This window comes from Mchenga conophoros, linkage group LG3 (genome assembly GCF_057382185.1).
Source record: "Mchenga conophoros isolate Kocher_MC1m ecotype Shallow Benthic linkage group LG3, M_conophoros_male_GT1.1, whole genome shotgun sequence".
Lineage (NCBI taxonomy): Eukaryota > Metazoa > Chordata > Actinopteri > Cichliformes > Cichlidae > Mchenga > Mchenga conophoros.
Genome location: NC_140528.1, coordinates 267321 through 294829, shown reverse-complemented (window position 1 = coordinate 294829; position 27509 = coordinate 267321). Strand labels below are relative to the sequence as shown.

Below are 27509 nucleotides of genomic sequence, written 5' to 3'. Positions count from 1 at the left end.
CATTTATTACTAAAAAAAAAAACAATTCTGCAAATTTACTTATAATTTAAACAGAAACTTGTTAAAATGGTCAAATTCATGAAACACTCTCCTAAATAAAACAGGAAAGCTGACATTTTTTCCACTCGTAGCTAATCCACCTTTAGTTTTGGGATGTTTGATTGGTATAACTTGTCTTGTTTTTGCTGATACAACAGGATTCATTTGTTGCTTACAGTTTGTATGATTTTCACCCATGTTTTTTATCTTTGAATGCTTTTTAACCTTTAACCTTTTCTTTTTACTCTTTTTTAACCCTTTAAAGCCTGAATCATGAAATAATTGCCAGAAAATTTGTTTGGTTTTTTAAAATAGTGTATATTTAACTTTATTTTTTTTATTGTTTAAAAATAAATCACATTTCAATTTTCATATATGACATTTAATTTGTATTATATTTGCTATATTTCTATATTTGTTTTTTTTTCTTCCAATTGCTTAAAAATGTATTGTGCAATTTATTTTGGTTTTTCAGGGGGAAAATTCACACCGATGATGTCGAAGTCCCAAAAACTGGCAAAAAAGCTGTATGCATTAAATATGACACACAACGTTAAGGGGTTAACTGATGCCGACACGCCACTGTGATAATTTATCTTTAAAATGTAATGTAGCACAAAGGTCAAAATAAGATGGTATCATGAGAAAGGGGTGTAGTTGAGACTATTTTCTCAGAACAGGATTACTGTTATCCACTTTAGCTTATTGCAACTGCAATACTGCAGTGAACTGAAGTATTTAAGCACAAAATTCCTCTTCTTTCATTTTCCATTTGTCTCGACCTACCAGATAATTCAACACTGATTACTGTAATTAGTTTTTAAGCCAAACCTGATTATCTACAATACTTGCGCAGTGGTTTAGAGGTTTTAAAGGTTTAGATGAGTTGTGCATGCCAATTACATGTGCTGTTTGCTCTGAGCAGTTGGCATCATTGTGGGCTAACTTTCAGGGTGGACGCATGGGAGTGTAATGTTGCTTTAGCTCCAGTTATACCACTTAATTAAAGTTTCTAAGACCAGGGGATAAAAGGCTGTAAACCATATATACAGCTGTAAAAACCTATTCTGAAACTTTTACCTCATGTTTTAGTCTTTCTTGTAGAGATTCATAGTAGTTTGCATTTAAATAACAAATAGGAAGTTGCTCACTTCCTGGACAACAGCTGAGGAAACTCCACAAATTTATGGCATCGTCTGCTGACCAGTAATAGGGTATTTACTGGTGGGGTAAGCACCTGGGTGAAAACAGAGAACAGTTTGTGTGTAATGGCAGCCATCACCAAACCCAGAGGAGTCAATTGTAGAGCGGAGCTGTAGGAATCTGTCTTATGGAGTATGAAAACCATACAGTGTGTTGAAAACTAACAATCCAGCTCCACCAGGAAATATTAGAAAGTTTGATGCAGCGAGCTTCACTGCAAACCAGAATCAGTAAACTTTGGCTACCATTTAATTAACTTACATTCAATGATAGTTTGGCTGTAATATTTTATACCTAAAGTATGAATAGCGAAAGAAGCTGTTTTATGTTTATATCACAAGGGAAACTGATAAAATATCTGAAAACACTTTGTTTCTTTACCCAAAATAAAAATGTAAGTTTGCAAAGAAACTTGTTTCAGGTATAAAAACCAAAAGAATCAAAGATGCACTGAAATCAAAGAAAGAAAAGCAAGTCTGTAAAATGAAGTGGCATGAAATAGAAAAATAGAAAACAGTTTCAGTTGTGTTTATTGAAGTGAAGTGATATTATATGATATGCCCATACATGTGCATCAAATGGTAATACACAGGTCTTATCATCAGAGCATTAGGATTTAGTTAATCAAGCTACTGTTGCTTTTTCAAGCATTAGGAAACCATCGCTAGATGATGTGAGCTACAGTCATATAGGCTTACACACTGGTGCATGTTCTATATTAGTGACTGATTGTTAGAGCTTGCTAACAATAAGAATGGTCACAAAGAGGGATACAGTACTGCACCAAAGGCTTCCTGCATATACTTTGGTCGCTAGCTACAGTCACCCATAGTTTGCATGCAAGTTGCCAACCTGTTTCCAAACACTTGCCAACTACTTGCTAAGCAGCAGTAAAACTAACAGAAGGAGAGTGGAAACCGAAAGCAATGTACAACCTTTGAACCAAGTTGGTTACAGCGGTAAGGTACTACTTTTACACTGAAGGCATCGGCTGTTTCTGCAGCAATGTTTCATGTTACAGTACCACTCGGTGAGTAGCTGGCAAGTGTTTGCAGGCAGCCGAGTTTTCCATGCAAATTTTGAGAAATTGCAGGAGCCTGGCAGCAATCAGTACAATCAAAAGGAGGTTGTGTGTAGAACACCATCTATCTGTATTTGTGAAGTGTATCTCTTTGCAACCAGTTATACCCAGTGACAGCCAGCAATCAACCAATTAGGAAATATACATCTTTTCCAAGTGATCGGAGGTTGTTGGGGCTCACTGACCAGCCTCTCGGCTGTGCTGTTTTCACTTGTGAACTAAAAATCTTCAGGGTTTTGGAAAGTAGAGCAAATTGACAAAACAGTAAATTATTTCAGCCAGACAGTTAATGAAGGAGAAGCTAAAGAAATATCTCACAATTTTTAAGCTTTGTTGCTTTATTTATGTCAGCAATAAAAAGAAATGTATCATGAGCTTATATGCTGTATTGATTTGAAATTAAACTCTTGAATGTTTGGTCCGATATCACACAAAGAAAAAAATCTGGAAGCCGCGCAGAGGCTTGGAGCTACTCGGGATGAGTTGTGGAGCAGCTGAAAATGTTTGGATGTTTTTCAGCAGTTAATTCAAAGTGTTAAAAGTTTTCAAGTGCTTGTCCAGGTCAGCTGGGTCATTTTTTTATGTTTATGGAGTGACAACTTTCACAGCCATACATACATAAATACCAGGCCACTGAACTGTTTTCTGGGAAAAGAAACCATGTGATTAGTCTTAAATTTGCTTAAAAAAATTGAGGCTTTACTTTCACTTTCTGTCTGTGGTTGGTTTATCCTCAGTCATCTGGAGCAGGACAAACATGCCTGGGATAAACGAGATGTTTAGGTTTGCAGTCGGACCATTAGTGAATAGACCTAACCCAAACATTCCCATCTAAGGAGGATTTCCTTCTTTCTCTTTTGTCTGTAATTTTAAATGGACGGAGTGTGGGAGCTGAAGACTTGCACCTTGTTTCACCTTTAACGGCATCAAGAGTCCCGTCCTTTCAGCCCGTATTTTCACTCTGCCTTTTTGGCAAAGGCGTTTGAGGTTCTGCCGATTCATTTGGCTCCAACCATAATTGGGTTATCAGACTGGTTTGCTGATTAAACTTGCACCCAAAGACCTATCATTTGCCCACCCCTTGCCTCATCTTCAGCCCATCATCAAACCCAAGTGAGCATGCGGTGTGACAGCTAAAATCTTCCCCATAGCACAACCGGCTCACAGAACAATGTGTGCGGATAAACCCTCCAAGGGCCCGAGGGCGTGTGTTCGCGTTTGCATGCGTGTGTGTTCATAAACAGCACACATACACACACACTGGTTATCACACGAATGTTGGCTAGAATCTGTCTGTCCAAGCACTCTCCTCTATCAGGAAGTGAGGTATGCTCGATGGGAGCAGCAAGTCCAGAGAGCTTAGTGGGCCAGAATAGGGTCCATTGTGCCCATTATGCTGGTAGGGATTTGGGCCTACAAACTGACTAGTCTGCTGGAAGGTGATGAGGATGGAAGGTCTGGAAGAGCCGGGCGGAGACCCGACGGGATGGCATGAAAACAAACAGGGATGCCAACTGGCAAATGAGACGGTGTCGGGACTCAGGGAGATGCTGGCAGGGGGAAAGATCAACGATAAAATTTGTCTCCTTGTCTACAAAAAGCAGAGCTAGACATATACTTAATTAAAGGCCATTTAACTACTTAATTCAATCTTACCTATATAGCTCCAAATCACAACAACAGTCCTCGATTTATTTTGTGAGGTAAAACAGAGAAGACCCCAACAATCAGACAGCAAAGTCAGGCAAGAAGAGAGCCAGAGATTAAAGATAACTAATAATTAAATGCAGAGTGCTGTTTAAACACTTAGAGAGTGAAATAAGGCGAGGAAAGAAGAAACACTCAGTGCATGGATGGCTTGTTAATTTACTTCCATTGCTCTAGCTGATTCATCTCCAGCTTTGAGCTCTGTTTCCAGATGCATCAAGAAGCTGTTTTTGAAGATAAATAAAACTGTGATCTTGTGAGGTCTGTTCTCCTTCATTGAACCCACTGTACAGTCTAGCACCAAAGTCCTTGTAGAAGCAAGACCGGACAGTTGTTTGAACAGTCATTGATTGGGAGAGTAGATTTCTTCCATATTGGTTTTCCCCCCTCATTGGTTCTTTTTTGAATCCAGAATTGAATTTCCCGCTCCTCACATACAAGGTCACATACTTGATCACAAGAGCACTTTGGTCTCAGACTGGAGGCTTATTTGTGGCTCCTAGGATATTTAAAAGTAGAATGGGAGACAGAGCCTTCAACTTTCAGGCCCCTCTTTTATGGAACCAGCTCCCAGTTTGGATTTAGGAGACGGACACCCACTCTACTTTTAAATTAGAGTGTCTATTTTCCTGTCTTCGTCCCCTCACCCCTAACCAGTGACGGCAGATGGATGCCCCTCCCTGAGCCTGGGTCTGCCAGAGGTTTCTTCCTGCTGAAAGGAAGTTTTTCCTTCCAACCGTCACCAACTGCTGGCTCATAGGGGGTTTTCTAATTGTTGTGGTTTTCCCTCTATTATTGTAGGATTTTTACTTTGCAATATAAATAAAGTTGAGTTGAAAAGACTCGTTCTAATCCCCCTGGTGAATTTTAGAGCAGCTTTAAATTTATGGCAAATTAAACTGCCTGGATGTTATTTAAAACTACATGTAACTGTTTTTATGGCGGTTTCACCCACCTTCTTGTTTCATCTCTTCTCTTCCCCCTCCTCTCTCAGTTTTTTAAAACCATACCATGTTAGGGAATACACAGATGCCTTAAACCCTCAGAACCTCCCTCAAAGAGTCAGGGACAATAAACAGCTCAGACTTTCAGAGATTTCGGTTTTGAAGCCATTTTTAGCATTTGTTGGTTATTTTACAAGCTTGTAAACATCTTTTTTTGGTTGAGGCAGAAAAAACACTGTTCACTAACTGACACCAGATCGTCTTTTCACCTTAACCAACTCTTCACCTCTCACCTTTTATGTAAGGCCAGACAGACGCTTTGAAAGTGACCCATGACCTGAAAATAGAAACTAAAAAGACAGTGCAGCCTTTGGACAAGGTGACCCCATGACCTGCTGAGTTTTAAATAAACAAAGAGATACTTAACCCAGTGGTTGGAGGTCTGCTAAGACATTTATAGGTGTATGTTGCTTAAACTGTGATGACAGCTGGGAGGAAGACAGGTCAGAGATTAAGCAGTAGGAAGTTGGTGGAAGGTGAAGAGGAAAGGAGAACCAAAAAGAAAGAGGGAGAAGAAATGATGTATAGCAGTTGTTTCAATAAGGAGTGATGGAGGAATGAGGGATGAAAGGAAAGGCGTGAAAGAAAGCAGCTTCCTATGGGATCCCTGCATATTTTCCCTGGGTGAAACCAGGTGTGAGTGTGAACTATGGGCCAGACAACTCAGGCAGGCTGGCACAGCCCTGTCATTAAGCACTACCTGCCTGCCCTGAGGCTGGAAAAAGAGCTGAGAGCTCAGGTAAGACAGTGTGACAAAGACCAGTCTGGCATCACTGTCACTTTACAAAGACAAACACATTTACAGTGTTTAAGTGAAAACCCTGTAAATTTGTTTTTACCTGTAAACTTACAGCAAAATTCTGCTAGCAGGTGTTTCACTGCCACACATTAAAAACGCACTGATATTAATGTGAGTTATTTAATTACTGTCATTAAAGTTGAAAAAGTTGCCATTAAACACGAGAAGGCAAGTACACCCACCTTGAATTCCAAGGTTTCACACATAATAAAATAACATCTGGTCCAAAATTGAGTAAATACAACCTGAAGTGAAGAACAGCCCACAATGTGTTACACTGTGTTCTTGTTTATGTAGCAAAAATTAGGCCAAACTGCAGAAGCAGTTTGAGCTAATGGGAGGCTGTCAGTACATCTGGGTGCTGTGTGAGTGTGTGTGCGTTTGCCTGAAGTAGAGCCACCTGTTAGTGTTTGTTGTGTTTATGCTGCCCTCCTGTGGTCACGACTGAGCGGTGCACCTGTGAGCTGTGTGAGTCATTTAGACAACATGAATTTTTGGCTCTTTCAAGACTAAAATGTATTTTTCATTAATTTTACTGTAATTTCTTTGTATTCTCTAACTGAATGTGAACCTACAGTAGCTGTGCCTCTACTAGGACCACATATCACTACTTGTGTTATTACATGGACTACACGTGAGCCACACTCACATGTTAACTCTCCCCGTGGGTGTGCAGTCTAGGTTTTTCTGCTTGCAGTTTGGTGAACAGTGATCATGTCTTCTCTTTGCTCTCAGGGTCGTCCAGGAACTCTCGGTGAAGTTGGACCGTCTGGACAGGACGGGCCACGTGGGGTCCTTGGGCCTTCTGGGCCAAAAGGAGAGAAGGGCCACCTTGGGCTGAAAGGACCGTCGGGTCCAAAGGGAGACAAAGTAGGTGCTTCAGATCTTTACGTTGGTTGTAATTTGTTTTTCCCATTAAATGTGATTCGTTCACTCAGTGGCCACCTTGTTAACCCATTAAAACCAATGGGAGTGCTGGTTTTAGGTCAAACTTTTAGATCAAAGGAAACATTAGCACAAAAAATATCAGCAGTTCCTGAAAGCATCATTTCTGTTCTTTTCCTGTGATGTCATTATGGTAATCCCTGGTAGGGCTGCACATCCAAATCTCAACGAATATCACAGAAAGCAGAAAAAACAAAATAATAAAAAAAACAAAGTAAAATAAACCCACATTCAAATGTTTGTTTTCTGTAGAGCTGCTTCTCACTCACTCACTTTCTCTTCTCTCAACCAACCTTCTTCTCAGGATTACCGTAATGACCCTAATATCCCTGACACGTGCAGAGTCGCTGCTTTCAAGAACCGTTGGAATTCTTTTAATTTAGCAAAACATTCAGCAGTTACTGGAGTTACAGGTGTTTTTAAAAACATTAGCAAGACACCTGTCTGATGCCAGCATCGGGTCTGGCTATAGAGGGTAAAATACATCTACTACAAAATATCTAAGTTAATGCAAAGATTTAATGAGCTAATCACAACTCCACGTGGCATGTAGACATGTTCAAACTGGGCTTCAGAATATGTAAGAAATGTGATCTCAGTGACCACAAAAGCATCTCTGGAGTTTACAGAATAATCTGAGAACAAAATCTCTGAGCAGTGTTTGCGACACCTTATTGAATCTGTGCCATGAAGAATTAAAGCTGTTCTGAAGGCAAAATATGGCCCAGTCCAGTATCAGCAAGGCGTACCTAATGAAAAGATCCATGATGTATGCACATACTGTGTATAACTAATTAGCAAATACATTTTTTTAATAATATCGCAGTTTGCTAAATATAATGCTTCATGCAAACATTGTACATTCAGATTTTCTACACCAAGCACGCAGTTGCATGTTTTTCCCACAAGGTGTCTCCATTTAAAGTTATTGTATATTTAAAGTATTTATTATCTTTGCAGGGACCAATGGGAGTGCCTGGATTCCAAGGAAGTGATGGTGTGCCTGTAAGTAGACAGATGCAAACGGTATCCATTAATTTCCTTAATGAGGTTTCTTGTCATTAAAGATAACATCAAGTTTTTTTCAGATTTTTTTCTCTTCCTCGTCCTTCACATTAAAAATTCCAGATCATATTGCGTAAAAAGTGCAGGAATATAGAAAAAAATGATCATGGAAATGTAAATATTCTAATGAGAGGTCAAATTATAATTTGTCATCATGTCCTTATTATCCTTCGCTGTGCAGGGTCACCCTGGTCAGCCGGGCAGCAGAGGACCACCGGGACTGGACGGCTGTAACGGGACCAGAGGAGATCCTGGAGATCCCGGCTTTGGGAGGGGATACCCTGGCACCAGTGGATTTCCTGTACGGAAAGACATCCTGTTTCATTCACCTCACATATTTTAATCTCACGTATAGCAATACTTCGAATATTATATTTACATACAGAGACAGAGATACTGATGTTGTGTTTGCCTCCAACAGGGGCTGAGTGGGCCCAAGGGTCAGAAAGGAGAGCCTGTATTCATCTCGGAGAATGCTGTAAGCTCCCACTCATGCACACTGATGCTGCTCACAGGCTGATCTCTTTACCAAGGCAGTTCAGCTGTTTGCAGTATCAAAATATTGCAAAAACTTTACTTTTCCACTTCCATTACTCTAATTTTTTATTAAGTTGGACAAATCTTTTAGTTCCTGCATCTTTTCCTCCTTAATCCCCCATCCCATCATCCTTACACATACAATCACAATCTCCATATAGGGAAGCTATGGATTAGAAAGAAAAGGAAGTCCTCTCTAGCAGTAAAACCACTTAATATTTGAGTTTTGATTGGTTATCTAAATAAACTTTATTTCAGTAGTCAGTAGGACAACTGAAGGTGTGGAAAAGTGAAGCAAAGGTTACTAATATTTTCACAAAGATAATTCTCCCACAATTGATAGTTCAGATTTCCTCCAGCGGTCATTGATGAGTGGTTGTTGATCAAAGCGATCCAAATGTCGAGTCACAGGCAGGCAGATGTAAACGAAACGTGTCAGAGTTCATGAAATAAAGAGGTAAATTAAGCCTGTGCTACTTTATAAAGAGGCTAGGAACACAGAGTGATGACGACAGAGCCTGAGGAAATGACAACACTATTTGTACATAAAAGGGTAATCAGGGTAATGGAAGGTAACGAGACACAGATGTGTGGTTAGTAAATGTTGTTGTATGTGTTTTCTTTGCATTTTCTAAGCATCTCAATTTGTCAATAAACTCTAACACAAACTGAAACTAACAACCACAAGTTCAGCAACATCTTTATTGAGGAAAAAGTCCAACAACCTAAAAACAAACAAACATAAACCTGCACTGAAAGAGTTTTTAATTTAGGTGATATTTGTTGATCTCTTTGACACATTGAACTGCAAATTACACAACTTTATTGACATTTGCAGCATGAACACATGACATGAGTGAACAGACAGAACGTTTGCGTGCAGCAGGACGACGTTACTCGATGGCATCAGCTGGATCGACTGCCAGCCTGATACAGTTTATTGAAAGCTGCTAACAGATTTAAGTTCTGATTTACCGAAGCTGCTGGAGTGGCATTTGGCCCACTTTGACTCCTGCTGATAACCATGAATAAAAATCCCAATGTTTGCCACAAATGAAGACGACCGTGTTCTGCCATGTGTGCAGAGGTGTTGGTGCATCTTATTTATTGTTTGCTCTTCTCTTTATTGCCCTCATCTAGGCCATACAGGGTCCCTCGGGTGACCCAGGACCCCCTGGCCCACCTGTAAGAGTTTCTTTCACTATTTCACCCAACAGCATAAAAATTTAATTCAAAGTAGTACGACTGAGCTCTGTGAAATATGCACTGGATGTTAGCAATGTGTGGTCTAAAATAATGTTACACCACAGTGAAAACAGCACCGCTGTGTAACGTGGGTTTGTTTTCATTTGTTTTATGTCTGCAGGGTTTACAAGGTCTTTATGGTCCAGTCGGAGAGAGATGTCCCGAAGGACCTGAAGGATACCCAGTATGTAAACTCATTTATCTGTTTCCTCTTCCTCAGACCGATCCCTGCATCTACATTTACCAATATTAAAGCAATCTACACGATTGCTTTAATATTGCTTTATTAAATATCGTACATTCATAAAAGTTCTATGCAAGAAGGCATTTAGGTTCTATGTAACAGCGTGTTTAAAACTTAGAGATATTAGTAGCACATTTTTTTAGCTTAAAAGTGGTATAACCTGCAAACCCTGTGATAAGTTAGTTCCAGTCACATTACAGCCAGAATGTAGGTTTATTTATCTTTAACTTATTGAGCTTAGTCTGACTCTTTGTCCTGTTTATAGGGCCCACCAGGTCCTCCCGGTCCCCCAGGGCCAATGGTAAGTATAATGGTACACTGAAGGGACATATCATTTCTTTGAATTTAGACAAATGGCTGCCTTTTGGTAGCCTCTCTTATTCTCTCATTGTTGTCCAGAAGTACATATGAACCTTTTTTTGTTTTTAGGGGAGCCGTAGTGACGCATCTCAAGGAGAGAAAGGAGACAAGGTACGCTGTAAACCACAGAGCTCACAACAGATTCATCAATTTAAGTCACACGTACACAAGCAGCACTGCTGATGCTGCTCGTGGCAGTGATTCATTCATCGCACACGCGTGAAAAAGACCGCAAACAGGAACCATGGTTGTGCTCCCTTTATGCTACAAATATGGAAGCAAAGTGTTCTGCGTCTAAAGTTTGCCACAGTCAGTGTAACTATCTATGTGTTCATTTTTAATGGTTTTATCTGCAAAAGCATGTTTTATAAGTTAGATTCCTACTCAGAGTAAAACAGAAGCGTGAGCAGATTGGACAGAGTTAGAAATGAGTGCATCAGAGGAACAGCTCAGGCTGAGCAGCTTGAAGACGGTTAAAGAGAGGCAAGGCTGAGATGGTTTGGATATGTGCAGAGGAGGGAAGAACAGTGAAGATGGAGCTGCCGGTCAGGAGGACAAGAGGAAGACTTCAGGGAAGATGTGTGGCTCTAGTGAAGGTGGGCATGCAGATGTTTGGTGTGACAGAGGAGGATGGAGGGATAAAGGGAACATTTGAAAAGAAAAAAAGATTAACAGCACAGTATAAAGAAGGGTGGGCTTTAAGGTATGAAAGCCTTGTGATTGACAAGTCAGCAAAACGTCCACTGCTCGCTAAACACATTTGACTGCAGGAAAATAAGCCTGTGACTCATCTTTTCTGTACAGTCTGTGTTTAAGATTAGGATGTAGTCTCGTGTCACAGAAAGGAGAAACAGGAAATCAGCAGTGAGGGCATGCAGGAAATAGCTTTGTCTCCTTTTAGAATTTATACCAAGTTACATTTATTTGTTGATGGAAGAATCACTATAAGATGTATATAAATGTCTGCCCCCAGTTTCTTTCCAAAGAAAGAAAAAATCTTTCTATTTGTTGGAGCAAAAACTTGTTTTTAACCTCACGGGGACCCAAATGCTAATAATAAACTGCTATTAAAGCAGAGCTCAGATTTAAGTCATTATGTTGGTGAAAAACATTCTTTAACCACTGTTTCACGTTGTTTTGTAGTAAAATGTTATGGATTCTATATTGTAAAGCAGCCATTCCCAAAGGGAAAAGTGCTGTGGCCCCCTTAAAGCCAGAAAATTCTGCTTTAATTCACTTTGTTCATAAGTGATAATTTCATATTCATGATAGAATTAGTACACAGTGTTACTGTGGCATGCCTGCAGTACCTGCAAAGTCCACCAGGGGCCCCAACTGACACTTTGGCAATCACTGCTCTACAACCACTAATGACAACAGCAGGCTTTAAGTGCTCCAGCTGTGTGTGTGTGTGTGTGTGTGTGTGTGTGTGTGTGTGTGTGTGTGTGTGTGTGTGTGTGTGTGTGTGTGTGTGTGTGTGTGTGTGTGTCGGCTCGAATGACACTAAAGTTCATTGATTTAATGCCGTGCATGTTAACATTTTGGTGGTGGCACAGCCTGCTCTTCTTCCGTCCATTGCATCCCTCCCTCCTTCTCCTTTTAACCCCACCCGTTCCTGCATCCCTCCACCTTCCTCCTCTCTCCATCCTCTTCTTGACACATGTGTTGGACTGATTTTTGCATCTGTTTCCTGAATGATAAAAACAATCACATGAGCCTCTGCTTGTTTCGGTCTGGTTTGTTCTTCATGTGATCCGTGCTGCCGCTGAGACAAACGCAGACTCCCTGAGACAGATCGCTCAGCTTAATCCTGACCAGCTCAACTCCAAGTTCAATTATTTTGGCAATTTCTTTTCTTTTCTTTAGATCGGGGAGTTTGTCCGATGTCCAGTGGCTTCACGGACTGATTTCTTTATTGTTGAATGACAGCTCAGAGATTTCTCACCATAATTCACCCAAAATTCGTCCCATCCATCCAGTTTTAAAAACACCTCTCCAGTTCAGATTTGCGAGTGGGCTGGAACTAATCCCAGCTGACTTTATGTGAGTCTATCCCACCCTGGACTTTTACCAGTTGAAATTTCTGAGTTGTCACTCTGGAGGACTGTAACCTGTGGGCTGTAACTGGGTGCTGCAACCACTCGCTCCTGCTTCCTGTATGATTTTATTTACCCATCTTGACCACATCAGGCCTCTGGTGATGATTGCTGAGACTTGTAGGTCATTCTCCCACTCCTTGACTTCTTATTCACCACCCGCTCATCAATCCACACACCCGCCCATACCGATTGAACAAATGGCACAGGTGCTACTAACATTCATCTTCCTCACACACTGCATGCATGCTGTGATCAACCAAAACCCGTAGCGACTGAGCAAGGATAAAAACAGGGATGAAGTGAATGTGGAAACAGCTGGATCTTCTCCAGCCTGGTGAAATGCACTTTTAGGATTGGATTACACCTTTTTTCAGTAAACAAATGTGCAGCATGTGTATTTCTCTTTAATTCTGGCCTTGAATTTTTATACACTGACTATAATATATAAAGTGTCACTAAGCTTTCTTCTTTTTTATCTATCACGGCTATTATTCCTTTACCTTCTCTAATCTGTTTTTGAGCCTTATATTTATATTTTACCCTCTTTTTTTGCCTCCTTTTTCTTTTTCTAAAATGCAGTAAATTTATATGACAGAAAAGAGTCCAACTGTAAGGCAGCAGTTTCTGCGGACTACAATGTTTGCAGATGACACTGTGATCTGCAGTGAGAGTTGGGGAGCAGGTGGAGGGGACCCTGGAGAGGTGGAGGTCTGCTCTGGGGAGAAAAGGGCAAGTCAGTATAAGCAGGACAGAATACATGTCTGTGAATAAGAGGGAGACAGGTGGAAAGGTGAACATGCAAGAAGCAAAGGTGGTCAAGGTACCTGAGGTCAAGCATTCAATCAAGGAGCAGTGCACAAGAGAGGTAGAAAAGAGAGTGCAGTCAAGTGGGAGTGGGTGGAGCCGAGTGTCAGAGGTGATTTGTGACAGAAGGATAACCGCAAGTGGGAAAGAGAAGATTTAAAATATGTTAGTGAGACCTGAAATGGTGTATGGTTCGAAGACAAAAGAACAGGAGGTCGAGCTGAAGACGTTAAGGTTTTCATTGTGAAAGTCCAGAATGGATAAAATTAGACAATTATTTTGTGTGTCAGAGCAATGAGGCGACAGCTAAATGTCACAGCTGCCACCAAAGGCAGACTGTAGTGTAAACGCTGTCTCCAGGTGGAAAACCAGAGGAGTGATACACCTCATGTTGTACAGCGTACAGAGTGTGCAGGTGTCACCTCTCGCCTAAAGAAGCTTTAAAAAGATCTACTTCCAATATAAGGACTGATGTCCCTTATCGACTGTGTGCACATTTATATGCATAACAGCAGGTTAGATTAACTTTGATTAACATTAGTTGCATCTGATGCTACTCTGCTTCACACTGTACTGAGAGTCCAGATCTGCTCTGTTCAGTGAATATAATTTAATGTGATTTTTCAAGGTGCTGATGCTATTTTCTCACCTTTGCTTCAGTAAAATAATCCTCCCATTCTCTCCTTTTCCTCTCCCCTTCTCTCCTTCCTTCCTTCATTCCCCTCCTCTGCTCTTTGCGTCTCCTGATTGGCTAACAGTGTGTTTCGTGTGTATTTCGGACTCTAGGGTGACGTGGGTCTTCCCGGACCCAGGGGTAGTCCCGGCGGACACGTCGCTAAGCGGCCCAAAAACACTCACTATCTACAAAGGAGATAAGGTAACACAGCAAAGGAAGGGAAGGAGCGAAGGTTTTTGAGCTAACACAACAGACACACAAAAACACACGCAAGGATGTGGTGGGGGTTTCACTGCAGAAAGTAACCAAAAGAAAGAAGTGCAACGATGCAGCAGTAGGCAGGCCAAAGGTCTAATAAAGAAGAGGAGCAGTGATTGCAGCAAACCTTACAAACCTCAGAGAGGAGGACGTGCTGGAGGGAGGAAACAAGGAGCTGAGGGAGGACGTGAGGAGACACGGGGAGAGGTGGAGGAGAGGTCGGTCATCACTGTCCAGACTCACAGAGAGCAGCAGTCGTGCATCTTTAATCAGAATTTGGAGAAAAAATCATTTACATTTTTCAGCCAACCTGATTTTTTTTATTAAGATCATTTAAGAAATACAGTATTTATCCCATATTTGTTTTACAGCTGTAATAAAAGTAATGAAAGCAACACAGATGCTGCAGACTGTGAGTGTGAGAGACAAACTATGGCATTAAAGGTGCTGAATCATTAACTGCTGGAAAACCACTGAGTTTAGGTTCAGTAAAAATTGCTCTGCACCAAAACTAGGAAGCTTTTATTGTGAAAGGTGTTTGGATTAAATAGTTTTTCTTCCTTGGGATGTGTTGTCATTGTGCAATGTGTTTGAGGCTTATAACGTTTATGCATTAAACTGCAGTCTAGTGAAGACGGCAAAGTGGACCCTAGTGAAAAGTTTCTGTTATAAACTTTTATAAACTGTTATAAACTCAGCATGTCTGAGCTTTCAAGTTCAAACTATTGATCCTAAATTTTTTGGTAGCTTTCAAACACATGACACAGACTGACACATCTTGAGTACAGACAATTTTGGAAACATGAGGAGATCTGCCAAAAGAAATCAAATCTGTTTATAATTAGTTAAAAAAAACTTAAAATTGAATCTGACTATTACTGTCTGAACCTCCTTCAAAGTTTCTGTAAGTAGGATTAAAGTTGTAAAGAAACAACAAACACCAGCCTCTCTTCATCCTCATCCATAAAGCTCCTCGCTCCTCTCCTCGGCCTGCGCTCTCTTCAGCCGCTTCCTGCGCGGCCTCATGCCGTCCATCCTCCAGTCCACAGTCTGCCCTCTCTTCCCCTAAACGTTCCAAAAGCTGGGGTTGTTTTTTCCCGCGCTTCGTCAGCGTAAACAGCTCTTTCTTCCTTGGTCACCGCATCCAGGGCGACATGGGCTTGCCTGGTGACCCCGGCCAGCCAATGATCAATGGCGTTGTGGAGTTTGTGGGTTTTCCCAAAGGAGACAAAGGAATGCAGGTTTGTTGGGAAACACGAGTCATAATTAGCGTTTTATTTCACTGTCACAAAAAAATCAGTTTCAAACATAAAAAAGTCATTTTAATGGTGGCAACAGCCTGAAAGTGATCGACACCATCATGTGTTGGTAAACTTGTATGCTTCACTTACTTACATACTTTTCTCCCAAGTTCACTGCTTTATGAATGAGAGAAACGGACATTTTTCTTTGGTGTAACCGACACATCCAAACCAAGACTTCCTGTTATGTCCATGTGTCACTGGGAAAAGTAGATTTTTAATTATTGCCACATGACAGCGATGGTCATCTAGCAGATTTCTTGAAAAGCGAGCTCTCTATTTGCCCAACACATATTGTTTTTGCTTCATGCAACCAAAGCACGCTCCAGCGTGGCTGATCAATATAAACACAAGCAAAAAGCTTCCTGTCCTTTACCAAGACTTTGTGCGAATGCATCTACCTTCTGTTTGTAGAGGCGAGCAGAATAGTTTCTGAGCCTATGGCCACTCAGAAAGTTAAAAACCAACACTATGCTAATGCTGCAGCTTTATATTGAACGCATTCACAACACTAACATCTAGTTTTGTAACGCTATCGCTAATGTCAGGGAACATTTCCCCTGATATAATAAATCAGTTAAAACATGCTTCCCAAAACGTATTAAAGTAGAAAAATGCACGGCAAAAAGGACTCTTCTTTTATTTCCCCTCTACAAAAAAAGGTATCAAAGAGAAAAAAATCTACAAAAATAAAAGAAAAATGGAAACTTTTTCCTGGGAAATGTGATCCTTTTCCAGGGAGGTGACAGACTCCCTGCATCACTGAAAACAGTAGGATAGATGAACAACAAGAACAAAAAATTGGAAGGGTGAAGGTGACCAGCTGACTATATACCTTTTGAGCATATGAATCCCCTGGGAAATACCACTGAGTGATATTTACTCACCGCGTGGGTGAAATCACCCCATGTTAGCGCTTTAGGGTCTAAGCAGACAGCAGCAGCCACATTAAGCTGTTAAATGACGAGCTGCATGAGACCGTTTTCTTAGCAAGGTGTTGTTTTTATCAGACTGAAGCAGGATTAAATCAGATCACAGCCGCACAGCGATGGAAAAACGCCACATACGTCACGATAATGACAACCCTTTCTTTTGGTAGCTCTTGCTCCGAGACCTCAGTGATCTCCAGACTTTTATAAGACCTTTTGCATGCCTGAGTCAGTAAAGGTTTCACAGCTGGAAGGTCAAATAATAAACCTCAGGCTACGTGAATAAGAGACAAATGGAAGGAAAAGATGTGGAAAAATGACGTCTTTAATTCCACTTCATCAAAACTGTAAATTAGGGAGGGACTAACAGTCACTGTTATTAAATTACATGCAACAGACTTGAGGCACAACAGTGCTGCATGCATTTCAACAAGGGGAGTACGTCTACTTGACTGTCCAGCAAACTATGACTGTCGCAGACGATCCTGATTTTAGCACAATTAAATACAAAACCCACTTATCCCCCAAATTGTGACGCTTTAAATGTGCTCTAGATAAGAACTGAATGCAATGATTTGCAAATATTTTATGAATAGCTGAGAAAATGCGTAATGTTAAGAAAAATGGTTAACTGGCCAAAGGTGAGTCACATGACTGGATATAAAAAGAGCCTCTCAGAAGTAATGCAGGGCAGAGGTTCAACAATTTGCAAATTGTCGAATAATTTCAGAATAATGTGCTTCAATATCAAATTATTAATACTTAAAATATGTCGTCATCTACAGCGCATAATATCAAAAGATTTGGAGAATCTGGGGGAATCCAAAGATTCCTATTGGTTGTCTGTGATCTCTGGGTGCTCAGACGGCGCGGCATTAAAAACAGGAATGATTCACTCGTGGAAATCATTCCATGGGCTCAGGAACACTTCTACAAATTCATCCACAAAATGCCAGTTAAAGCTCTACCGCGCAAAGAAGAAACCACACGTGAACAGGATCCATGATTTATTAAAGGCAATGGATGAAAAAACAAATGGGGATGGAGTGCGTAACAAGGATGGATTTTTTGCTGTTGTTTACTTTGCTCTCTCGTTGCCTCTCTCAAAGGGTGACCCCGGTCCAAAGGGAACTAAAGGATACCCTGGAATACCCGGCCTACCTGTAAAGTATTCAAACAGTTTGCTTGTTTATTTTTTATTTCATGCCCACCATGCAAGATGCATTTTAGGAGAAATTGTGATTCAGGAGACCTTCCTTTTTGTCGCTGAATCACAGGGACCCTTTGGCTATCCTGGAGAATATGGAGAAAAGGGCATTCCTGGATACCCCGGGAGCAGAGTAAGACTCTGCGCTTTTTGGCTTCAGTTAAAGTGCATTTAGTGACATTACTGTTTGAAATTCCTTCCTTATTTCCCTTTGTGAGGGGAACCTCACCATTTCCTCTTCTTCTGTGGTGGGTGTTGTTTGTGTTTCTGCCAAGCAGGGGGCTCCAGGGTTTAACGGACCGCCCGGTGTTCTAGGACTGCAGGTAGGGTTTGTAAGACTGTAAGCACAGAGTAATAGTTCTCACATTAATTATGAGCCACAGAAAATACTCAGCTGGCTTACAGGTGAAAGTAATTGTTTCTTTGCCTTCATCCCCACAGTTATCCTCTTATATTAGACACATGGTCTTTCCTACATAGAAGAGGAGATCCATCTACTGTTGTAGTAGATGGATCTACTATATGGATCAAATATAATTTTACCTTTATTTAGTGAATTGGGGTTTCATGTAAAAATGTAGTTGATGGTCTTAAAATCATAGAAAAAAAGAGCAACACATTTGTTGCCCTTACTCCATGTTAAGAATCATATTCATGTGCATTCACAACCAAAAAGTCCCACAAAAACCAAGAAAAAATACAGTACATACTTCGAAGTACACTTCAGATAACCTCATAATATCTATAGGAAACTCAGGAGTTACTGCATCCTCTTATTTCCTAACTCATGACAAAATATATATATTATTGTCAACACAGACACCCCTGCTGCACGGCATGATAGCCATTAGTCTTTAAACCTGTACAGTATGTTCAATTTAGATTAATTTTTCTTCTTCCACCCAGGGACCCAAAGGACGTCCAGGCACCCCAGGCTCATCGGGCTACCCAGGATTCAAGGTAGAATCACTGTTCCTCTAAAGCAGATGTATGGTACAAGTCAGGGGTATTTTCTTACAGCTGTGTTTTCCTATATCCTAATAATTATAAAGAGACATCAACATTTCTTACTAAAAAGAAGTTTTATATCATTTGTAGTGAACCTGTGAATTTATAACACCACAATATATCAGATCCACACGCCGTAGGCATAAAGGCAGCAGCTGAAAGGGCAAAGTTTGTATAAAGCTTCTCTGCTATTTCACCAGCAGATGGGGCTACTGTGCTCACACTGATGGTAGCAATTTTTATTGCTCTATCTGTCACATATACTACTCTTGTTACAGAGGTAATGACGACTTGTAAAAGCGGATATTTTTTAATATAAAACATTAATAATAATTAAATTGCCTAATCACGGATCTTCATTTATAGACACTACCCTAGCTTAGCAGTTACAGGACATTTCATTAAACCCTTTTGACTTCTTGGTAACATATATCTAATCAGCTGATAATATGGCAGCAGTCGTATTTGGACATGTTGACATGGTCAAGATGACCTGCTGAGGTTCAAACAGAGCAAAGAATGAGGAAGCAAGGTGGGTGAAGATGCCTTGTTAATATCAAAGGAGAGCGGCTTGACTACTCTGAGCTGAGAAGAAGGCAGTAACTCAACAACCGCTCATTACAGCCAGAAGAGCAAACGAGCATCACTGAAAGCACAAAATGTTAATATCACTCTGCCACAATGACACATTTTCAGATACACCCTCTGGGTTTTATGGTTAGCTAACTGAAAATGGTTACTTATCTATATGTTGGTTTAGAGAGATGATACCATCAATATTTCTGCTCTAACCTGTTTTTTGGGTACATCTTGTAGGGAGACCAGGGAGACCCCGGACCCCCAGGACCTAGCTCTTTTGTTAATGGGGGTTATGCTATTCAAGGTAACACCTTGAGGTTTTTTTACACATGTGTTCCTGTGAACCACCGGCCCTTTAACCACCTCTTCTGTGATTGGTTGCAGGACCTCCAGGGGACTCGGGTTTACGTGGCTTTCCAGGACCCCGGGGTGACCAGGGACCTCAAGGCTTTCCAGGACCTCCCGGCCAACCAGGACCTGATCGTTTTGGTCCAGGTAATACACACAAATTCACACTGATCACGGAGGATTAACCACCATCAGTAATGATCTTTAGACAACAGAAGCTGTCTGTGCACACAGGTCTTCGAGGTCCTCCTGGGCCCAAAGGTGTAAAAGGAGAAGTGGGTGACCCCGGCTCACGGCCCACTGGTTTTGAAGGTTTCCCAGGACTCCCTGGGCCCCCAGGTCCCAGTGGCCTTCCTGGACCTCAAGGCCCTCCAGGTACATTTACACAAAAACAGCAGATAAAGCTCTGTGGTCCTTCCCTCTCAGGCAAGCAGAAGTAGAAACCGAATATTTGAAAGTACAGCTTTATTTTTATTTCCTCCAAATTTTCTTATACATGTTTGAGCTTTGACTGTTGTGTAAGTTGTGCTCAGTTTCTGTTACTGTTGGGGTTACGGGGATTCAAGCAAAATATTTTTCAGTATATAAAAAATAGGTTTTTACATTTTAAACACAATAAAATTCAACTACTCGGTAGAAGTGAAAGACAAGACATAGAAACACTTTCAAATATAACAGCTGACTGACTTTGCTGTCCTTCAAGGCACAAACGCTGAGCCCTGCTACATCTATCCTGATACAGGTCAGTCCTACAGGTATCCCAAAGGCAGCCATATTTCTTTGAAACTCGCCAGCAACAATCACGCTGCCAAAGTGAAATTCAAAACCACAGACTCAACTTTCACAGCCAGCATCTAGCTGCCACAATGCTTTATTTGATCACTTCTGTGCTGTGGAGGGAGCGGTTGTTAGTATAGAGTGTAGCCAGCTTCAGTCTTGGATATGAGAGGCTCTCTCTACTGATCCAAGCTGCTTCTCTCATCTCTGGTGACAAGGTGTCGCCTGCTGTGAACGTAATTCACAGATCTCATGTGGACATTAACGCTTGCTAGCAAAAGATTTCTTTAATGACTGTTTATTTGTAAAACACACACATGGAAACACAGGAAGAAACAGTCTGTGTAACATACTGGAAGGAAATCATTGGAAAAACAAAAGATGATTTCACTGGCATGGAAGATGACTGTGTTTGGGTATTTTCTTTGCCGGGGTAAGGCTCCGAACTGCAACAGGCTGTGCATGCTGCTTCTGGTGAGTAGCTCTTAACCATGACGGTCGATGTAAAATCACTGAAGGGGTTCATGTTGTTTTACATTTTAAGATGGCAAAAAATAAGCCTCTCATCTTGCAACAGCAGCTTAAATCTTTTGTCGAATCTGGAAACCAAACAAAGCAAACTAACCTGATTTTAAACTGTGGCTTCGAGCCGCACTTCCGCTCTGCTGGCTTGAGTAATTCCTTTTCCGGTTATTGAAAGCTTGGTTTCAAAAGCAGAAGCAATAAATCAGTTCAAGAAACTTAAACAAGTATAAAGTGTTTGTGTAAAATCTTAAAGTAACAATTTGTGACTTTTAAAACTACTTTGCGGTCAGTGTAACCTCTAATGGGTGTAGCTTTGCGTGTGTGTTTGTGCAGGTGACTCTGAAGGTCTACCAACTGCTCCCCCTGGAGGCCCCGGGCCGCCTGGTCCCACAGGATTTCCAGGAAACATTGGTGCCAAAGGGTTTAGAGGTACACGCAGATATGCAGACTTCATGAAATGAAATGATTTGTTTCTCGCAAAAAATATATTTAAATCATCGCGTATTTCAAAATGAGTCAAAATTGTTGTCGAGAAGTGAAGAGGTGAGTGAGGAGTTTACCCACACAGTAATAAATGAAAAGCAAGCAGCAAAATACAAATACGAAGCATTGGTATCCAAGGAAACTAAAACACAACTGGAAATGGAAGAAAAAGTGCGACAATCTACAATTCTTAATCCCGCCGTCCTGCAGGCGACCCTGGTGACTGCAGATGTTCTGGAGGAGACTTCTCGGGGTTAGATGGACCACCTGGACGTCCAGGAACCAATGGCAGTCCTGGCCTGCCTGGGGTGAAGGGTTTTCTTGGAGACCCCGGTTCACTAGGCTTCAGTGGTCGTCCAGGACCTAGTGTAAGCAAAACTCTGCCCTTGATATGACTTGAATGGGAATTATTAATAATCATCATCATCATCATCATCGTATTAATCATAATGATAAGTAATTTAAATGCATGCATACCAGTTTCTGAAGTTTCACATTTCTGTAACTTTGCAGGGTCCTCCTGGTCAGCGGGGCTTCCCCGGGCGTAAGGGAGAGAAGGGGGCTCCATATTACCCCACCCTAAATCTGGGGTTGAAGGGAGTCATAGGAGATCCTGGACCCAGAGGACCTACAGGTGAAACAGGAAATCCTGGAAGAGACGGGCTGCCTGGCTTCCCTGGATTTCCTGGACCCCCAGTGAGTCCTTCGAAACACAGTTTACATATTAGTTCATCTTCAGAAAGATTTTCATTTAATACGTTTTTAAAAAGACGTCCAAATGAGGATCATTGTTTCCTCTTTCCTCTCATATATTTTCTGTCCTTTCATTTCGTGTTTTCCCCTTTCTTCTTCTTTTGTTTTTCGTCTCTCGCTTCTTTGCTGTCTTTTCATCTCATTCCCTTATTTCATTTCTTCTCCTGTATAATTTCTGTGCCTTTCTGTTCTTCCCCTTTTATTTTGTATATTATCATCTCTTTCCTTCCTTTTTCTCTTTTCCTTCCTTTTATTTTCTTTTGTCTTCTGTTCTCTCTCCCACCTTTTCATTATCCTTCTTTTGTTTTACTCATATTTTCTACCACTCACCTTCTTTGCTTTCCCTTTTTTGCTTTCTTTACTTTCTTTTTCTTATATTTCCTCTAACTTTCCTTTTCTCCTTCTTCTTGGTTTTCTCTTTCCTTTAATGGCCTATCCTCTTTCCTGTTTCCTTATTTTCCATTCCCTCTTCCATTTCTCACCTTTCTTTCTTTTCTTTTCTTTTCTTTTCTTTCCTTTTCTTTCCTTTCCTTTGCCTTCTTTCCTTTCCTTTCCTTTCCTCTTCTCTCCTCTCCTCTCTAGGGTGATGCAGGCATCGGCTCAAGGGGAGAAAAAGGATTTCAAGGGTTTCCAGGTTCTAAGGGACGTCCTGGAGGCCCTGGTGAGCCGGGCATTGGCTATGATGGAGCACCCGGCTTGCGTGGAGACCCTGGAGAACCCGGTATACCTGGTTCTCCAGGTATACCGGGTTCACCTGGAGAGAAAGGTAAATAATGGTGTTTTGAGTGTGTGTCCGTGAGACAGAGAATGACAGAAAATATGTGAATGTGTGTCATACAGTCTTCTTCCACAGGGCGATATCCACACCACCTCATCCCATCACTGTCCATCCTCAGCACACAACAGTTATCGTCCTCACATGCTAGATCATTATAAGACCTCTGTGAGGCAGCCTGTCCAGGACTTGGACAGAGCTTGTGGCTCTTGTTAGATTTCCTCTTCCAAAGCAGCTTCCTGCTCTCCGTGTTTCCTCGGCTGCAGCAGCAAACGATTAACGAAATGATTAACGGTCTCCATTAATGTACTTACACACTTCACCTGCAGCCAACAATCTATAAACTGCTTCCTTAATGGAATGATTGATGCTTAATGATGATGATGTATTTGCTGATTAAGCTAAAACGACTGTGCTTGTTTAGTCTCAGAACAGGTGAGAAGTTTGATGTTTGCCATGTCTGGCTTTTTACCCAAAAATCTGCTGCTAAACTAAATTTACATAACCAAACCAAAAGATAGTTTATGTGTGTTTTTTCCTTTGCAAATCTTTTTTTTTTTTTTTAGCTTATCAACAGTCAGCTTCTAGCTACACTTTTCAGTTTTTTGCTACAGCCACAATGAATATAAAATGATGGCGGCAGCAGACGCCCGCATCTTCCTGAGACTAAATGACACAAGCCTTTCGGCAGCAGCTGGCCACTCATCTTTAGTATGAATGTGTGCTTTCATACCATGACGACTGATTAATTTTTGCTTTTAATATGAAGGTTATTGTCGCTGGCAGGAGTTAAGAGAGAACGAAGTGTTTGGATGCATCGCTGGCGCACAGATGCCCCTCCTTCCTCTCTCTCCTCTCATGTTGACGGCAATAACCTGTTTTTGCCTGAACTGAATGAACTTATTGCTGATTTGCTGATACCTGTTGTGATGAAAACCCAACTCAATGGCTTTATTGGGGCATGCAAATCAACCTAAGTGGCTTTGTATGCTGCCACCTTCTGCCTCTCCTTCTCTCTCTACCTGTCTTTATCTCCCCCATCCATCCATCCCCTCGTCTCTCTGACCTCCTTTGTGCATGTGTATCTATCCAGGTGAAAGCATCTGTGAAGGGCTTAATGACGCCGAGGAGGGACAGGGTGGGTAACTGATTCTTTTATCCACCAGCCAGGCTAGTGAGCCTTTGACAGAACCTCTAGAGTTAGTTGCAGGCAGACGAGCAGCTGGTGGATGAATATGCTGCTGCTGTTTACAATGGAAGCAACCTGTTTGGTCTGTCTGATGGGTTTCAAAAAACGAGCATTCCACATTCAATGAATGATGCTTCAATTATATGACTTTCAGAAACTAGAGAAACTTTTTAGGCCAGTAAACCTCCCACAAACAGTTGGGTCCAAAGTTATTGCAATAGTGTGTAAAGAACTGTAAATGTCATAATTCATGAAACTAAAACAGAGAGAAAAGAAGACATGGTATCAATGATGACCATTAAAAATATAACCATGGGTTTTGCTTTAGTCAAGCCTGTAGGACCTCGAAGATAGAAAAGGGAAAAATTACTCAGTATATTTAGGGAGACAAAATAACTTGTGATCATAATCCAAACCTAAGCCTATAATCTGGTTAAACAAAAGTTGTTGTCTTCGTTCCCTAATTGCCAAGATTTGGGCATAAAAAGAAAGAATGATTCTGATTGCTTGGGGTTATAGTTAAGCTTAGGTTTGGCACAGATGATGACTTAGATCTCAGAGGGTTAATGATGTGATAGCCTGGATGTAAGCCATTCATTAGCTTTGGGTTGCCAGGTTCTGCATTTTCCTAAATAGCCCATGTTTATCCTTTTTATCATTCTGCCCTTGTAATATTAGTAGACCCTTGGTAAACACCTAAGAAACTCCAGTGTTTCTGCAGCTCTGTCAAAAAGCATTGTGTCAAAGATATTTTTCACAGTCTGGGAGCCCAGACTATTGTTTGAGGTCTTATTACAGCTTATAAATGTTTCATAAGGGAAGTCTTTTCAGAAAAAGCCCCAGCCTCCTTTAATCATGGGAAACATAGTGCACTCTGGAAACTACTGGCTAACTGTCAATCATTTGTTCATGACGAGGCCGATGGAAGCTTCTCGCTCCCTGCATCTTCAGGGTTTCCACTCAGGCCCAGTCAGTCAATGATTGACTGTCGAGCTTCAGGGCTGTTTATACGCGCTCGGCTTCCAATCAAAGCTGCTGAAATCTTGCGCATGTTTTCAAGCCAAACCTCTGCTAAATGCTTTTAATTAATGAATGAAATGAAACACAAAACCTGCACTGGATTTCTAATTCCCATTATCTTCTTAATATAAAGAATTTGCTTCTAACTCCCTGCACAAAAAGTCTCTGTTGGCGTGAGTGGAGGCGATAGACAATCAGCACCTCAACAAAACATTCACTGAATATAATTATCCAACATTTTACTGTGTCACTGTGTTTATCTTGCAGTTATTTATAATAATACATTATCACATATGTCTACAATGGTGTTAAAGTTGATGTTTCACTATACTGAAGTCTTTGTTTGTATTTAACATGTGATTTTGACCTGTGCTACATTGCGCTACTTCAACTCTTTGCCCTGATTTGATTAGTTGAAAAGAATACACAACTCTAAAACTGTGTATATATATAAATAGGTATACATTTGTAGATGTGCTATTATGTGTCCAAGTGTTCACTCTAAATGTGTATTCAAGTGCTTGAGGTCTGAATGCTAACCTGTGTATGACTGCTACCAGGACAAACTCTGGCTTGCGTATTTACGGGTGAGGCAGGAGACCCAGGCGATTCCGGTTTCCTTGGACAACCAGGTACGATTTAACAGATGTCTTATGGTGATTTTACAGCCTTAAAGCCTTAAACTCTATGATGATCACAGTTAGGCACAAACACACACACACACACCTTTACACCATATGTTCTCTGATTGGCTGCCTATCCCTCTCTATGACATCACGGATCCAAGAATAAATTGTAGTAGTTTAATTTTACACAAGATGACCTCAACATTTCAAACGTTGCCCATGTTTAATGCACCAATCTACCAATGGAACAACAGGAAATGGAGAAAAGCATAATAGGTCCTCTTTGCATGCACTTTCACATTGTTCATTTGTAGATACAGGTGCAAATTGCATGATTTTACTTTGTGGCTCTAGGTTTTGTAGTTGATCTATTAAGATTCTCAATCAGTGTTTACAGAAATAAGATGAATATGTTCATTAATAATTTTATGAAACAACTTTGTCTGTATTACTGCTTGTAATGTTGTTGTGACTATTGCTTACAAACTGGGGAAACAAATCATCAGAATGATTGTGCCTCTTTGCCAGGTCTTAAAGGTAAACCAGGGCTGCAAGGGCCCTCTGGACGTCCAGGGTTTGATGGCCCCAAAGGAGAAAGAGGAGACCCCGGCACCGGAGGCGTGCGTGGACCTGAAGGTAAAATTGCGTGGTGGGGTTTCTCTGTACCAGACTGCAATAAGACATAACATGCAAAAGTCAAATAATTACAAATGAAACTCAAAGTTTTTTTTATTGTAATGTGAATTGAATTGTGTAATTAATTTAATTATCCTCTAATCTCTGATTTAGGCCTTCTTATAATGCAATTACATGGCAGGGATAGCTGGTGTGTTTATGAATTGGACCCAAAAGCAGACACAAGATACAAAAGAAATAGAAGAACGAGGCAAGGACATGAAACTGAATGCGAACATGCAAAAATGTAACTGTGAAATAATCAAAACATGAAAATGAGTATGAGCATGAACATGAACCCGGACAGTTGGAAACTTTGACATGAAGACAACCAAACAGCCCGACACTCAACAGAGGAAGATGGGCGACTTAAACACACAGAAGGGTAATGCTGGAAGTGGAAACAGCTGGGGAAACACAGCTGAAACAAATAAACATGACGCCACAGGGGAAGCAAAACTAAACACACTGAACATGGAAACAAGACTTACAAAATCAAGCAGGAAACATAATGGAGCATAGACACGACAGCACAAGGGTGACAATTAGAACATGGATCAGAAGGGAGAGACTAATGCACTGGCATAAATGAAAGTGAAAACACAGAGGACGAGACCGACTACACAGAGGACAGGAAACGACTCGTAAATCAGGAGACACTGATGGAACAAAAACTAGAATAAAACTCAACTAAACCCCAACTAAATAATAACACCAGAACTTAATATTATCTCAATCTTAACATAATAAAATCACAAATACAAAATAAACCCAAAACACCGGGTCACAGACCCAGCCCCTGACAGCTTTTTCTTTTGCTTCTAGTGCTGCATTTATGATTAGGCAGTTACTGGAGGCTGTGCCGTAAACAAAATGACATGTTTAAAACATGTCAATAAACATGGAGATCTTGAAATGTTCGCGTTGCAGGGGCCACGTCTACAACCATGCGCATGGGCAGGTGATGTCTTCAAAGCAACCTTGGTGTTTCAAGATGGCGTTAAAATGGCAAAAAGACAGTCAGTCTGCTATCACTTTGTGATTAAAATAGGATCAAGTGGTAATTACATGCAATCTGTTTGTGATAGCAGACTGATTACCTGGGACAAATTGTCAAAAAATCTGTTCACATAAACTGCTTACATTCAGAGTGCACGCAGAACTTCATCTGAAATCAAAAATTCTGAATTTCCCCCACATTCAGTCTATCGATATTTAATCTTTAACCTTGATCTTTGGTGGTTTCCT

The 27509-nt window shown here is 40.9% G+C and overlaps 1 protein-coding gene across 1 annotated transcript in view; it reads left to right on the top strand.

Annotated features, from left to right (window-relative positions):
• The first annotated feature begins 5683 nt into the window (after positions 1 to 5683).
• Positions 5684 to 27509, top strand: part of LOC146576904 (uncharacterized) — a 39798-nt gene continuing 17972 nt past the window's right edge. The window contains exons 1-25 of the mRNA XM_085267596.1: positions 5684 to 5773; positions 6569 to 6703; positions 7739 to 7783; positions 8025 to 8144; positions 8265 to 8321; positions 9521 to 9565; positions 9747 to 9809; positions 10135 to 10170; positions 10299 to 10340; positions 15215 to 15307; positions 17406 to 17459; positions 17574 to 17636; positions 17782 to 17826; positions 18410 to 18463; positions 19328 to 19394; positions 19475 to 19585; positions 19673 to 19813; positions 20142 to 20180; positions 21074 to 21169; positions 21434 to 21591; positions 21737 to 21919; positions 22559 to 22742; positions 23845 to 23889; positions 25521 to 25592; positions 26115 to 26222. Of these exons, the coding sequence (XP_085123722.1) occupies positions 5684 to 5773; positions 6569 to 6703; positions 7739 to 7783; positions 8025 to 8144; positions 8265 to 8321; positions 9521 to 9565; positions 9747 to 9809; positions 10135 to 10170; positions 10299 to 10340; positions 15215 to 15307; positions 17406 to 17459; positions 17574 to 17636; positions 17782 to 17826; positions 18410 to 18463; positions 19328 to 19394; positions 19475 to 19585; positions 19673 to 19813; positions 20142 to 20180; positions 21074 to 21169; positions 21434 to 21591; positions 21737 to 21919; positions 22559 to 22742; positions 23845 to 23889; positions 25521 to 25592; positions 26115 to 26222 (2146 nt within the window). The remainder of the gene's footprint in view (positions 5774 to 6568; positions 6704 to 7738; positions 7784 to 8024; positions 8145 to 8264; positions 8322 to 9520; positions 9566 to 9746; positions 9810 to 10134; positions 10171 to 10298; positions 10341 to 15214; positions 15308 to 17405; positions 17460 to 17573; positions 17637 to 17781; positions 17827 to 18409; positions 18464 to 19327; positions 19395 to 19474; positions 19586 to 19672; positions 19814 to 20141; positions 20181 to 21073; positions 21170 to 21433; positions 21592 to 21736; positions 21920 to 22558; positions 22743 to 23844; positions 23890 to 25520; positions 25593 to 26114; positions 26223 to 27509) is intronic.